At 47.5% G+C, this 14,438-nt stretch overlaps 1 protein-coding gene across 1 annotated transcript in view; it reads left to right on the top strand.

The window, feature by feature from the left end:
- Positions 1–11,277: 11,277 nt before the first annotated feature.
- Positions 11,278–14,438, top strand: part of LOC126547079 (uncharacterized) — an 87,654-nt gene continuing 84,493 nt past the window's right edge. Inside the window, exon 1 of the mRNA XM_050194930.3 lies at positions 11,278–11,551. Within this exon, the coding sequence (XP_050050887.1) occupies positions 11,537–11,551 (15 nt within the window). The 5' untranslated portion in view covers positions 11,278–11,536. The remainder of the gene's footprint in view (positions 11,552–14,438) is intronic.

Genomic DNA, 14,438 nt, shown 5'->3' with positions numbered 1-14,438 from the left:
AAGACATTATGCTGTCACGAAATCATGGTTGACTTGAGTGTGCCAAGACAAAGTAGTGGGCTAATATTGCGCACGAGATTAACAGTGCGTATAAAGCCATGAAATGTTAAGACAGCCTCGATTTCTACCCACGGACAAAACAGCATTTTTCTCTCGTGGGCTCACTCCCCTAATATTATACTTACTTTGGAGTCCACCGGTGTGCGTCGCAAGAATTCCAGAGTACCTTGCAAGAAATTTAAAAAGAAATGAAAAAGAAATTGCGGTTTAATCCGTAATGTGCTGAAGTGACGCGATAGCTGGCGAATTATTATGCGTCAAGCCTTGCGCCGTTCAGCGCAATATATATCGATGCTACACCAGAGAATCCTGCGCATAGAGAGCACGGTATTGTCGTTAGCTGCTTATCAACATGTGTTAATTCGACTCAAACACAAACAGGAGGCACAAGAGAAACGAGCAAAGGCAATTTTATCGCACCCGGGGCTCTATAACGTAAAGCTATTCTAAACTTTTCTATTCCAATTCTGCAGTCAGCCCTCCGTGATTGGCCGAAAACTTTTTTGGACCACCCCCATTTTGCCTGTCTGTCACGCGACCTCACGAAAGCCGCGGCAGCTCCCCATCTGATATGACGGGTACACACTGATTATGCATGATCTGACCGAAAAAAAGAAAAATAGTTGTTTCTGATTCGACACCTTTTCAACCTTTGCCCTCGGCTATATTGGTCAAGAGTTTTCGGGCTGCACCTACTTCATCTCCCTGTCACGCGACATCACAAAACCGCAAGAACTCACCGCGTCAAAGTGACGTGTACGCGTTAAAGATGCATTAATATGCCGAACAAAACTAAGTTTTCTTCTGAATAGGCTCAGGCTGCCCCGTTACGAAAGGGATAAAAGATGGCTGCCGCCAATCACTCAGGCACTGGCTACTCGCACCTGCCTGAGATCATGGGTTTATTTGCGTATAATAAAGCTTTCTGCGTGGCCGTGTAACGTTTTCGAGCACTTTCGGCACGTTCACGGCCTCGTTCTAGCAACGCTTCTTTGTTGGGGATCCGTTGTAGTGTCATTCTTAAGCTTCCGTTGCATGCTGCCGCGATTTTCGACTAGCCACCGCAATCTCAGTGAAGGAAAGCGGACGAATCGCAGACGCCTGCACCACCCTCTTCATCCGGTTATCGAATTTCAGTGCAGTGAGCGCTCGACCCCATCGAATCTCTCTCCACTTGAGTGTGCTCCTCGCCTCTTGTAAGCCAATTAGATAAGCTGCTCAATGTAGGCAATGTTATTCGTTTTTAAAGCCAACAAAAGTGACCTTCTATGATCAAGGAGAGCGTTTGATTGGTCTGTCCAGACAACCCTGTGGGTCACCGCCCGATGCTTGCGTCAGCGGTTACACAAATTTGACGTCAGGAGATTGGAATAAAACATATTGGAATAGTTTTACGTTATAGGGCCCCAGGACTTGAACACGAACTGAATGACGAAACAACATATGGGCATGACACAATTAGTAAATGTTGGTACGTATGACACTCTTGCATCAACTATTCTATAGGACATCCGCAAGAGGCGCTCGGTGCGTACAATACACGCCTCAGTCATTGTAGATACCGAAGGACCACTGACAGACTTTGGCCCTGTCGCGAGACGACGACGGCAAGGCTTCAACGCTGTCGTCCACGCTGTTTGGTTGCAAGTCATTTGTCGTCAGTTAGCGACCCGTCACCGTACCCGCGCGCAGGCAGCAACGCAGCAATGTTGCTGGCAGCACGATGGTCGGTCGTGGACGCCAGTGTCGCGATTTGTTAGCGATGACTTTCGCTGGATTCTAGGCTACTCTTATCATCCACCATTCCCGGCTTGCTGATCCTGTTGATAACGCGGGCGGAGCGTTACTCTGACTGCTGGCAAAGTGCAAAAAAATAAAAGCGCTAAAAGGAATAGCATAGGAAAAGGCATCACTACAAAATCGCGGCCCAGCACGATTTCAGTGGCCTCCTCGGCAACGGCATCGCAGACTGCGGACGCGAGCACAGACTCGACTGCCCAGACGCGTTAACTGCCGAGCACAGTGAGTGGTAGGAGCACAGCATCCATCGTCACTGAATCCCGTGCCACAAGCATCTAGCCGGCAACCTCGTGCGCACCGATCTTGTTGTTGTTGACCTGAGTGGTTGTGGCGCATACCCACAGTCTAGTTTCATAAAATGACTCGTATAGCCGCTACGAATATTGACCAAGAAGCAGGCGATTTTAGACGTGTTTTTAATAAGATTATAATTGCTTTGTTTAGCGCAAAACAAAGTAAGTATGAAAGCACTGCAGTTTCTGCAATGCTTATGATGATGGTCACAGATAATTCTAGCTGTCAAAAGGCTAATGTGGCGACGCCCAGGGAGCTCCAGAGGGCATTGTGCGCATTCCACGCGGTTGAGTCTAAACGAGTTTCTCGCGCAGCAGCGGCGGCGGCGGCGGCGGCGGTGGCGGCAGCAGCAGCAGCAGCACAGAACACATAAGGATAAGTTTATTAATAATTTAAGACTAATTATGTAATTAGGCGGAAGGGAAAAATAATCTGAGGCCAAGCGACGGCAAACATCCTTACCTATAGGTTCTGTCCAGCTATATACGTGGTGTTTGCACATCCTTAAACTTGGTGCGTGATAGTCGGGACACCCTTGATAATGTCGCGTTATATGTATTTCTAAAGGACAAAGATGTCTTAATGGAATAGCGCATGACACTGCACGGCTTCTTTGATTTTTTTTACCCATTCTTAGGCAAGTGCGTAAGTGCCAACGCACGCTCCGGCTTACCTATATAGCACGGAATTTCTATCAACTAGTAGTGCCAGCAAGTACAGTTATTTTCTGCGTAATCAAAAAAATAAATTATTGCATAAAACCCGTCAGAATAATGCCGGCTCGTAGGTATCTCTACATGGCACAGACATCTTAGAGTTGCGCATGACATTGAACGGCTTCTATTAGTTTCTTAATTGTCTGATATTTTGTCTACCTCCTTCTTGGGCCACTGGGCCATTCTTGGCCAATCGCCTTGAACGGGCACGTGCCACTGTACCACAAGGGGTACAGAATACTTAAATGTATAGTTAAATACGTGTGTCACTTCTCTCTGCGTACAAATTTTGTCACCATTCTTCCCTCAAGAAACATCAAACATTGCCTCCGTCGTGGTGACATAATGTGTCGACGTCACACAGTGTGCATCCGTGTGAACTGCTGTTTGCATTTCGGCATAGCTTGTAAATGGTACGTAGTGCTTAATAAACATACATATGGCACGAGATTACATGATGCATACACGATGAAAATGAAGGTAATTGTACTCATCAAATTTTTTTGTAGCATTTAATTAACAGCAGCACGAAAGCTTCGCTTCACATTTATTCCGACATGTGCTTTGAATGTGATTCTTTTGGTTTTCTCTCTCTCACCATTTATCTGTCTCTCTCTCTTGGCATGTTCTACGAGCTTCGCGTATATTACCACCCTGTGCGATTCTTCTATGTAGCTTTGATAGTTGTACATGAATGAACAACTTTGAATAGCTCTGCGAGCGCTTAAACCGTCCTCTCCCCTCGCAGCAAACGCGTATGCGCTCAAAATGGCAACATGCTTTCCACTGCCGGAAAAGTGTGGCTAGATGCGCAGTCTAACTTCGTGACTGAGGGATTCGACGCAAAAGCCCAGACGGAGACGGACGTTGGCTGTGTGGAGTACCGACGTGTTCTTTCGAAAGTCGCCCTCGAAAGTGTGTCGAAAACAAGGAAAAGCGCCAACAAAGCCTATGAATCGTAATCCAACTTCTCACGGAAAACTCGGCCGCTAAGCTCACACCACTTCGGGAACGATCTCTCGTCCCCCTGGCCACCATGCAGCATGCGCCTTAGCGCGGGCTTCATCGTGCATCTCCGAAACATGGCTGCTTTGCAGCGTCGTCGGGGTTTCGTGATGGCGTGCTGGGCGGGAGAAGCGACAGATGACTGAAGAGCCGAACTCGGCTGCCTTACGCAATAGTTTGGGGGCTGTCATTTTTAGTTAGTGGAGCGGTTTGCGCGGCTTCCTTGAGCTAGCAATGGAAAACGGCTATTTGGGTGGAACGCGTTCAGCCCGATATCTCATAAAAAGACGGATCGCTCCTAGCAGTGTAAGTGTATTCTCCATACCGCCTCATTTTGTTCCGTTTCGCTCCACTTCCGTGCCGCAAAAGGAAACGGAGTTTAACCTTCCGCTCTCTCTCCTTTTTTTTTTTTGTTGAAGGAAACAAGCAGGAAGAATGTAAATTTCGCCTCCAGATAGGGCTAGCACTGCTGGGGCATTGAAATTTAGGTGGTTTGCGCTGTCGGGACGGGAAGGCTGAGCTAATTATTTAACCGGTGACGTCCATACTGGTGCTTCCGATGGCTACAGATAGGATGAAACTATGCTGATAGCATTTCTACACGTTAGAGCGGAATCTGCCCCTCCTGCAACCAGACGGCTCACCTATAATATTTCGCAATACCCTCAATGACGCAAGCGAGGACATATAGATGATCGTATGCGACCAAGCGGCGATCGACGCGCACTAGCGGCGAAGAAGCAGCACGCCGCGCGCCGGAACTGAACAAGGAGGACTCGTGTTCGCCTTATCAGAGCTTCGAACCTGTTGTCGTCGAAATCGCTTTGTCAGGGCCCAAAGCAGCCCATTGGCTATTTTGGGCAGGCTTATACCACGTGATTCTGCGACACCTGCCTCAGATTATTCAGACATCGAAGTGTCGTAACAAAATTATTATTTTTGCAGGACAAGCTCAAGTTGGGACAATGTAACAACCATTCTATTCCAATTCGGTCCTTTGCGCTCGTGGTCAGTGGTCCGAACGGCATTCCGCCTATTTTATCAGCCGTATCGTTAGGTCGTGAACGGTGGATGATCAAGGAATAGAATCGAGCGAAGGTAACCGCCCCATAATACCCGCCCAGAATATGCGCGAAAGTTACCATTACAGTAATTCATTTAAAATTTGCTAATAAACGTTTAATTAATTACTTTATGAGCACATTCCTTCTCGCACTGCGTTTTTTTCACGTTGCGGAGTCAAATTACGGAAATTATTCATTTTTGTTTGGTTTGAAAATATGTACATATAAAAATCGACAGAGGGGAAAAAAGGTGAAAGCGCAAGGCATGTCAACTGGTGCTGGGAGAGGCACAACACCTGCCTAAACTCTTCTGGAAGAAAGGGTTAGAGACGGAGCATGGAAAGGAAGAAAGAAGGGAAGGAAAAAAAGAAGAAAGAATATGATACATCGCAAAGAAAAAGACTGCAGCAGTAACTTCATTTCACGGGACATTCTGAGTCCGTATTTCTCGATAGTGATCGCAGGCACAAAGTTTATGCCGATTTTATTTCTGCAATTACAAAATGCTATCCTACTCACCCTTATTGATGCTAATACTCACCAATTACACATGCTATCCACCCCTATTGCTTTAACTCCAAGCCACAATAACTGGTCCTTCGACCCTTCGAGCTCCACCGTAGCAACCATGTGCTCATAGAAGCTGGCAAGGAACACACTGACACAAGGTGGGCGCACGTGGCACGTGATCGACATAGAAGATTCTAACCATGAAAGCATATGTGTGCGAGGTGATAATAAACTTGCCATATAAAATCCAGAAGCAGAAAGAAATAGGCGCCGTAAATGTAAGCAGAATTAGAATTGAGTAGATTATGTAAAATGCAAAGTAAGATATGAGAAATTTGTAAATGCGAGAATGTAAAAATGGACATGAATTCTGTAGTCTTGATGAACACGCAGGGTGACACCATCAGGTATGTACAGTTTTCATACTGAGAATAAACATTGAAATTTGATCATATTCCTTTACACGACGTCTTATTTTTTTTTCTTCTCTTTTTTTCTTTGCTGCCTCGTTCTTCAAGACCTCGTGACTACCAGACTTCGACACAGGAGTCGCAAAAAACACCATTCACTGTGTAGTTCGGCAAACACAAGGACAGTCACCATGAGAGCTAGCGTTTTGGTTGTAAGCGCACCCGCTATAGCTAGTGAGCAAGCGGACCGGCACATTGGTACGTGGTAGAGGTGCTGCAGATTAATTTTGACACCTGTAACAGGTACCCGATGCACGCGACGCTAGTGTTTTTTTTTTTCCATGCCACCCCCATAGGATTGCGGCGGCGGTGGCCGGGATTGAACCTGCGACCTCGAGCTCAGCAGGGCAACGTCATCGCCACTGCGCCACAGCGGCGGGTTCCACTTAATTTGAACCAAACTTTAAAAATAGAGTGACAAACCTTGGATGAATGAGGCCAACGGCATATTGTTCGTAGCCGTCTTGAGTTACTCACGCTATATTTTGAAGTACGACTACTTAGCTAAATAGTTGCGTATAATTTTGCAAAAAAAAAAAAAATCAAATATTTGTTCGGCATAAGTCGCACTTGAAAAGCTGTTAAGAAACAACAAGTAAACTTGTTTCCATAAAGTTGTTAAAATTACGGGTTTTACGTGCCAAAACTACTTTCTGATTATGAGGCACGCCGTAGTGGAGGACACCGGAAATTTCGATCGCCTGGGGTTCTTTAACGTGCACCTAAATCTAAATACCACGGGTGTTTTCGCATTTCGCCCCCATCAAAATGCGGCCGCTGCGACCTCGTGCTCAGCAGCCGAACACCATAGCCACTGATCAACCACGGCCGGTTTCCATAAAGTTACCTTTTACGTATAGTTCTCTTTTTTTCCCCGGACTCGGAAGAAAGCCCACGAAATTTGAAAAGAAAGTGCGCCGCCACTCTCGTGCACGTTTGGGTTGCGGCGCTCTAAACCGTATTTCCACTGAACAGGCGTCGTCGTGACGTAGGGCTTTTGGTGTTGCGCTATTAAGCCCAAGGGCGCTGTATCAAATCCCGGCCGCGGCGGCCACATTTCCATGGGGTCGAAAGTCAACACAGGGTGCACGTTAAAGAAACCCAGGTGGTCAAAATAAATGCAGAACCCACACTACGGCATCCGTCGTAATCATATCGTGGTTTTAGCACGTAAAACCCCCAGAATTTAATTTTCCCCCGTGGAACAAAACTCGATTACCCGTCGAAAGCCGAGGAATGTGTTTCTATCCGTGTCCAGCGTTTGGCAGTCTCTTAGGTCTGTCGCGGATTTTGATTTTCACCACAAAGGTGCTGACGTATGCTGGACGCCACAATCAATCGCTTTTTCTGTTGTACGATGGGCTTGCGAGGTTTGTTCTTTGGAAACACGATTGAGAGCGCTGCCATTCAGACACGACACAGCGCAGTAATGTCATGTTTTTACAGCGAAGCCGTATATGGCTTCGTCCGTCCGTCCGTCGGCCTGTCGGTCGCCTGTTCACATTCGGCGCAACCCCATGCGCATCAGCGAAAAAGAAAAACAAGAGAAAAAGTGAGGCGCGCGATTAGCCAACACCAGCTAGATAGCACAATGGCTATTTACTCTGATCCATGACGTCACGCTAGCTGGCCCGAAATTTCCATTGATAAGGCCGGCGTGATGAAAGCAGTGACTTCAATATCACTGTTGCCTACTCGGGAGCATCCCCATTATCTTCTGTGGAAGTCGGGCCAGGTAACGTGACGTCATGGATCGGAGTGAAAAGGCCTTGTGCTATCAAGGTGGCGTTGGATTAGCTGCGCCAGTAGTGACGTCGATGCTCACCGTCTCAGCCGAGTGCGCGCGCAGCACTTTCTCTTCGACTCCGAAATGGGTAGGCTACGCGTCATGCGTAGTCTTTAGGAACAGCCAGTTTTCGATAAGCAACACCACGAGCAGAACCGGGAAAGAGCTCGTCTACGCCATGCCGTTGCTGCAACCCGGGCACAAGAACAGGCTCGTGCAGCCGAGCGCAAGCAGCAATTGCGTACCGAGGATCCGGCCGCCTACCAAGCCCCCGTTTAATGAACCGTCGGGATAAACACCGGGGCTGCACGTTATAGCTTCGCTTGTTAACCATCTGTACTGAGTGCTTGGGTGGTGATTTTTTTATGCTTCGTCTTCTTTCCACCAATGTGCCAGAGAGCGGGTTTCTCGCTCCCGCCACTGGCTGCTTTGATGTTCAAGGACGCAATAAAGTGCGAAGGTTGATGGCTGTAGGGGCGAAACATTTTGATCACATAACGAAGGTTTTATGTCCTTTTGGTTGATAACAGAAAATTCCCTCGACACGTTCAAAGTAAAAAATGGGCTGCATTAGAACCTATATTTGAACGAATTTATACTTTGTTAAAACGCAGAGCAACTGGGACGATAACACACAAGAACGCAAGACTCAGTTGATCGAACTACGCGTTCTTCACGTATGTATTTCTTGCCCGACGATACCGCGTCGTAAGACGACTCTGACAAAATGAGTAGGCCGTGTATTACTTTCTGAGTGGACGGAGTGTGGTCAAGATGATCTGCGGCACTAGCAACAACAAGATACAACCTGTGCACAGCAGGGATGATTACTTGATAGGTCAGTGGCACGAAGTGCAGCTGTTTTTCTTTAATTTTAGCCCAACGTGATTCATCGCTGGTGCGGAATGCCGCGCTACTTAAGTCGTCCATGCGTGCCGCCTTTCAGTCTATCGGTGGCTTCGCACGCACTGCCCCAAGGTGCTTGTGCTGATCGCGGCTCATGTATAAGAACTTCAGACGGGCCGTAAGAATGCGTCCTACTTTCCGTAATGAGCCTTCATCGCGTGAACAGGAGTAGTAGATGTGCGAATAAATATATAACATGCTCGGAGCTGTTATCGTAGCGCGAGCGCTCACTTGACCATTTTAATGACTTGTAATGACAGAGAATAGTTGTTCGGCGCAGCGTGCACTTCTTTGTCAGTGCCCACGGGAGCGGCTCTCGCACCACGCATTTTCCACAGACTTCGACTGAATACGCGTATACAGCCCACCAGACATCTGCAAATTTCACTTTTTTTGATAACAGTTACCCGTATATAATATATAATGCTGAAGGACTCGAAGACACTGATCTCGCGTTTATTGACTGTATTGTTGGAAGCATGCACAAGCATTGAGCTATAGCACAATATAGAGAAGGCAGAAAGAAAATATATTCTTGAAGGCTTATGGATTCCAAACTCGCCCTGTGAAACTAGCATGTTTCACGTCCTGTTACCACTGCGCATCCGTGGAAAAGTGATAGATTTATTTACTTTTGTTTTTGTTCACACTTACGTCTATATAGTGCGTATAGTTACGTTCAAGGTGGTCGTGCTACTACATGAGTACACATCGGGTCGCCAGAGCCAAGTATCAGTACTTTTCTTTACAGGGACGCGGCTGTGTGCTCTTGAGTGACACTTAATTAAATTACGTTTTAGGGTGTTACTTGCCAGAACCATCATATGATTATGAGACACACCGTGGTTGGGGGACTACGGATTAATTTTGACCACCGGGGGATATTTCAGGTGCACCCAACGTACGGTACACGACCGCTTTTTGCATTTCGCCGCCACCGAATTGCGGCCGCCGCGGCCGGGAATCGAACCAGCGACCTCGTGCTTAGCAGCGCAATGCCATGGCCGCTGCTTACGCCACTGTGCCGGGTGAGCGGCATTTGCAGGAGGGTGTCTGAATTGATCTCGGCAATTTCCAGTGCCGCACTGAAAGGCAGGATGAAGCCCTGCGTTCAGCCAATAAAACTACGCGGCCCACATTAACGTGTCTAAAGGTCAGTAGTTGGCGTCCTATACAATGTAGCTTAAACCTACATGCATGGTGCTGTAGGTGACTGAGATAATCTTCTCGTGACGAGTACAAAACATATATACTTGTCTCACAGTGCCCCATGCACTGAAGCCTAGCTATCTTGCGTCTCGTGCCTTAAGAAGAGGGGGAAGTTGTGAAGGCACACTAGGCAGCCCCTTCGGGCTTTCCTGAGAACGATGCCATTCACATAATATCTTGGAATTGAGAGCGTGTTCTTCTTTGAGCCCTTGTGAGTGTGGGCATGCGTGTGTGCGTACTTCCCGCCTCATCTCACGTGCCATGCACGTTGCCAAGCTAGCATCTCCACATTTTGTTACAGTTTTCACGTCTCTGACTTTCTATTTCTCATACAGTATTTATATGTCACGCTTCAGACAACTTTTGCGATTTGACCTTGTTTATTGTGCACTATGATCGGCTTCATTAAGCCAGCTGTTTCATAGTAGCTCGACCCAGTCAGTACACTGCCTCATGGTCAACAGTGCACACCTGTCTTGTAAATGCGAAACTAACAGTTATACCTCTGAGCTATCCACACGTAGCGCTTGGAAGTGTGGTCGAGAATTCCACGCCCTGACATCGCAGTGATTCCAGAAAAAAAAAAAAAAGAAGGGCCTCAATGGTTCAATAAAAATTAAAATATGCTACAGCGAAAAAAGAGCGAAAATCGCCTGCATACTTATACGGCAATTAAAGGGAGCGAATAAAGGGGCGTTAGCTTCCAGAGCGCCTAGAGTTTCTCGCATCTTGTCATGAACGCACTTTTAACGGAGGTTTCACGAACGCATACTGCGGAGTGCGTTGGCTGGACGCAGCGTCGTCGGGAAAAGTCGGGCGCTCCGGGTGAAATTGGGTCGGTGGTTTTCTGCTCGAGGGAGGGAAGCCGACAGAGGGAGGGCGCGCGCCGTCGCTTCGGTCTCCTGTGCTTTCAAGGCCAAACAATTCTCCGGGCTCTCCCTTTACTCTTTTCGTGTCTGCGCCCGCTGATTCGGCCGGCAGCAGCGTTCACGGTCGAGCGATTTGGGCCCCCTTTGTTTCTCGTAAGGAGCACCGCGAGCGTGAAATGAGGAGCACAAGAGCCACCAGGGAGGGGGCTCTCGGGCAGACAGACGGGAAAGAAGAAAAAGAAACGAAAGGCGGCGAGCCATCTTGCGAAGCGCGCGCGCCGGTATGGCAGCAGAGAGCGTCTCCGTGGTCAGCTAGAAGTATCCCTGTAACCAGGTCGATCCCTCCACGCCCCGGGCCGCCGGCAACCTACCCTTGCACCAGACTGGGAGGAGTGCGAGAAATAAATAAATAATAACATAAAGTGCAGCCTCAGGGGGAGAAACCCATGCATTACGCTGTTTAGCTTCTTGCGGCAGTCCCCAACTCTCTCCTCTGCAGGCTGCGAACAGATGAGTGGAGGCGGGAGAGAGATGCGCTCCGAGGATCGCCTGACAAAAAAAGTCACTGAACCGTTATGCGCCATAAAACTGGAATTGGGAGCTGCAACCGAGACACTCTGCGGCCAGGCGGCACACGGCACAGTTCTTTGAGTCTGCCGAGTTGTGCTCTCGTGCTCATCCTCGCAAAACAGTGACGCAGCTGCTTTCGCGCCGTTTGTCTCCTCCAGCCGACCTCACCTACCACGGGTGTGGTCTTCGGACGACAATAACGGACCTAAAGTGGTGCGAACATTGCGGACATCCCCATTGATCTGAAGCCGACGACGGTGTTTGCGTTTAACCGGCCATGAGGCTTCTAACGGTAAGGGTAGCTTGAATGCTGTCTGGTAGGCATAATGGTTTCGTGATTGCTCTTCTATACTGGTGAGAAACTGTATTTGTCCCGGTAGTGACAAAAACAGGTCCTCCTGCACGCGTCTCTGCGTTACTTACATTGTATATTTTGATGCTTTGTTTCAACGTAAGCATACGGTGTACTGATACTCTCGAGTTTAGTTGCGAGTAGAAATGATTATTTTTTTATATTTTTAGGTACAATGGTATTGACATTGAAGCAGCAGCTAATAACAGAAACTACGCTCAGTTCGAAAGTCCTCATATGGCATCTGATAGAAACAGTGAGTGCAAATTGTTACTTAATTGCATAACGTATAAAAGACTGTTTCTGCCACAATTTAAGGACTCCATTTAAATTTGCAGAAAGGAAGCTGTTACTCATTGAGCAAGTTTGTTGCTAGTTCCGCAGTTTGAGATCAAACATCCATCCACTGATTTCGTTTGTGGCCAAAAACAGAGTGGCACCCCCCATAACGGGTATACTGAAAAACGACACGATATTGATGTCCAACCATTAAAGGAACCAGCTTTTCAGCAAAGGCGAAAGATTGCTCGGTGCAAAACTGCATACGTCAAAAGTGAATTCCCTTTTCTAGTCAATTATGAAAAATGCTGGCATCTTAAGAATCACCTTGAGGCGTAACGAATTTAATTTATCTTTCAATGCCGACGTTCATAGCTGCAAGCTCAGTGTACTTTTTATATATGCATGAGCCACGCTGCGTACCATCAATGCCAGCGTCGCTAAATTATGTAGTTATCAATGGTTTCCCCTGGAAACGCAGGACTCTATGCACGACTCTTCGCTTGTGCGAGCAAGCGAGACGAAATATTCATATATGAGGGGAAGCCACGTTAGGCTCTCATAAATTCGTTAGCACATTCACTTCACGAAGCATCTAGGTCATTTATAAACTGTTGACGCCATATGCCGTTGGGTAAAGACTGCTCATTCACTTATGTATATACTTCTGACAAGACTTTGAAGTTTGTTTTTCACTGCATAAGGCTTCACGCACAAAGAAATCTGCCTCCTCAATGAGCCGCATAGTGTTCCAGTGCCTGCAACAACAGACTCTCGTACTACTCGAACCATGCGCCAAGTGGCACGTCTCATTGCATCAGTCTTCCAACTTTCATGCATAGCGTTCTGATGATTCCAATGCGAAGCTCTAGTCCTCTGCGGAGTCGGCTGGACAATGGCAAACAACGCTTACGAACTAAAGGTCTGGTGAGTTCAGCCCGTGGTTAGCAACTCGAACCTTACCGGAAGGCAAGGATTTCTGTTTTGCTCAGCGCAATTTTGTGATGACATACCGACCAACAAAAGAAAAACATTGCGCGAAAATCCATTTCTGGTGTGTATAACGCCTATATACCACTATTAAAAGCACAGGGCAGCTGAGGTCACTAATTATCTTGACGAGCTAACACGAGGGGCAGTGGGGGGGAGAGGGGTCTCTTAGTTCACAGCCACTTCGGCTTCTTTCTCTCGTCGACACAGGAAGAAGTCGAGTGTTTACCCCACTCGGAAATGGGACCGTGTTCTGAAGACGACACGGAGTTTTAGAGGTTTACGATATACGCATTCAAATATCGTCACTCCTTTTCTGTCAATCCAGCAGCGTCAATTGGCAATGTCAATTCGCACTGTAGTATGAACAAATACATTAAATGTTCAAGGCGTTGTTGCTGCAATGATGTCATGAACTACGGCCTCGCCATCTTGTGGGATCATTCTGATAACACCGATTGCTATAGGCAGATGCATGACGCAGTGAGAATTTTTTTATTGCGTTAGTTTACCCTACGGCATCAAAAGAAAAAGTTACACATGGTTATGAAGCTCTTACTCCCGCAAAAAGTCCAAAAAACGTGCATTGATGAGGGCCATAAATCCACTTGTGAAAGTCTGGCGGCCGATTGGGGTGAAGACACACACCACTCAGATGACGTCGACGAGCCGTTTGCAAATCATGGCATGTCCATAGCAAGTGCTACAGATCTGCCTCGCACACTGGCGCAGGACAGTACGGGCATCTAGAAGAGGCGTCGATATGTCCCCACTGTGCGCGGATGGCCCGGTGTGACAACCGCACTTATAGCGAACTCTTCGCAGCGATACTTCCTTTTCACGGGTGAGGTCACCCGGGAAGTCGGAACCACACGGAGGTATGAGAGTTCGCATGGTACGCCGAAGAATGTCTTTGTGAATGTGCACTGTTTCAGAGTGTGGGAGCATGAGCATAGGCAACAGGTGCACAGCCGTCGAGAGATAGTACGCGGCATCTGTCGCGGTATGAGCAGGAACACTAGATCGACGAATCCAGCAGACTCAAACGGGGCATGGATAAGCCGCAACGCAGCGGTGCAAGTACATCGCTACACCCACTGAGCGGTCGACGCGACGGAGTGCGTGCCCTGCTTGCCGGCGCTAGCCGAGATGATGTTGTTAACGTTCCATGGCTACTGCACTAACCTGAAGGTTTCAAATACATTGACGTAACAATTAACTTAGGAATGTCTATGAAAAACTTCCGGCATTGTCGGCAACATCGAATGGGTTAGGAGCGTTAAAGGGTATCTGATTACGCCATTATTGCCTTTGAGTAGCAAAAAAAGGCTCAGTGGACATTGCGAAATGCTTACATTACGGTATTTAACTCAGCGCAGGGGTATCCTGAAATGTTGATACAGAGCGCATCTGTTCATGACATCACGTCAAAGATCCTCACACCTTTTTTTTTTTTTTACCTTAGCGTCTATGTTTGTTTTAATTCTCAGGGTTAAGTTGAACCGCCTTTCCAGAGAGTCAAGAGTCAGTACCGCATGACGGCCGATAAAGCAATAAG

The sequence above is a fragment of the Dermacentor andersoni genome, chromosome 1 (genome assembly GCF_023375885.2).
Source record: "Dermacentor andersoni chromosome 1, qqDerAnde1_hic_scaffold, whole genome shotgun sequence".
Classification (NCBI taxonomy): domain Eukaryota; kingdom Metazoa; phylum Arthropoda; class Arachnida; order Ixodida; family Ixodidae; genus Dermacentor; species Dermacentor andersoni.
Note: the sequence above shows the minus strand (reverse complement) of the source record. Positions and strands in the feature narration are given on the sequence as shown.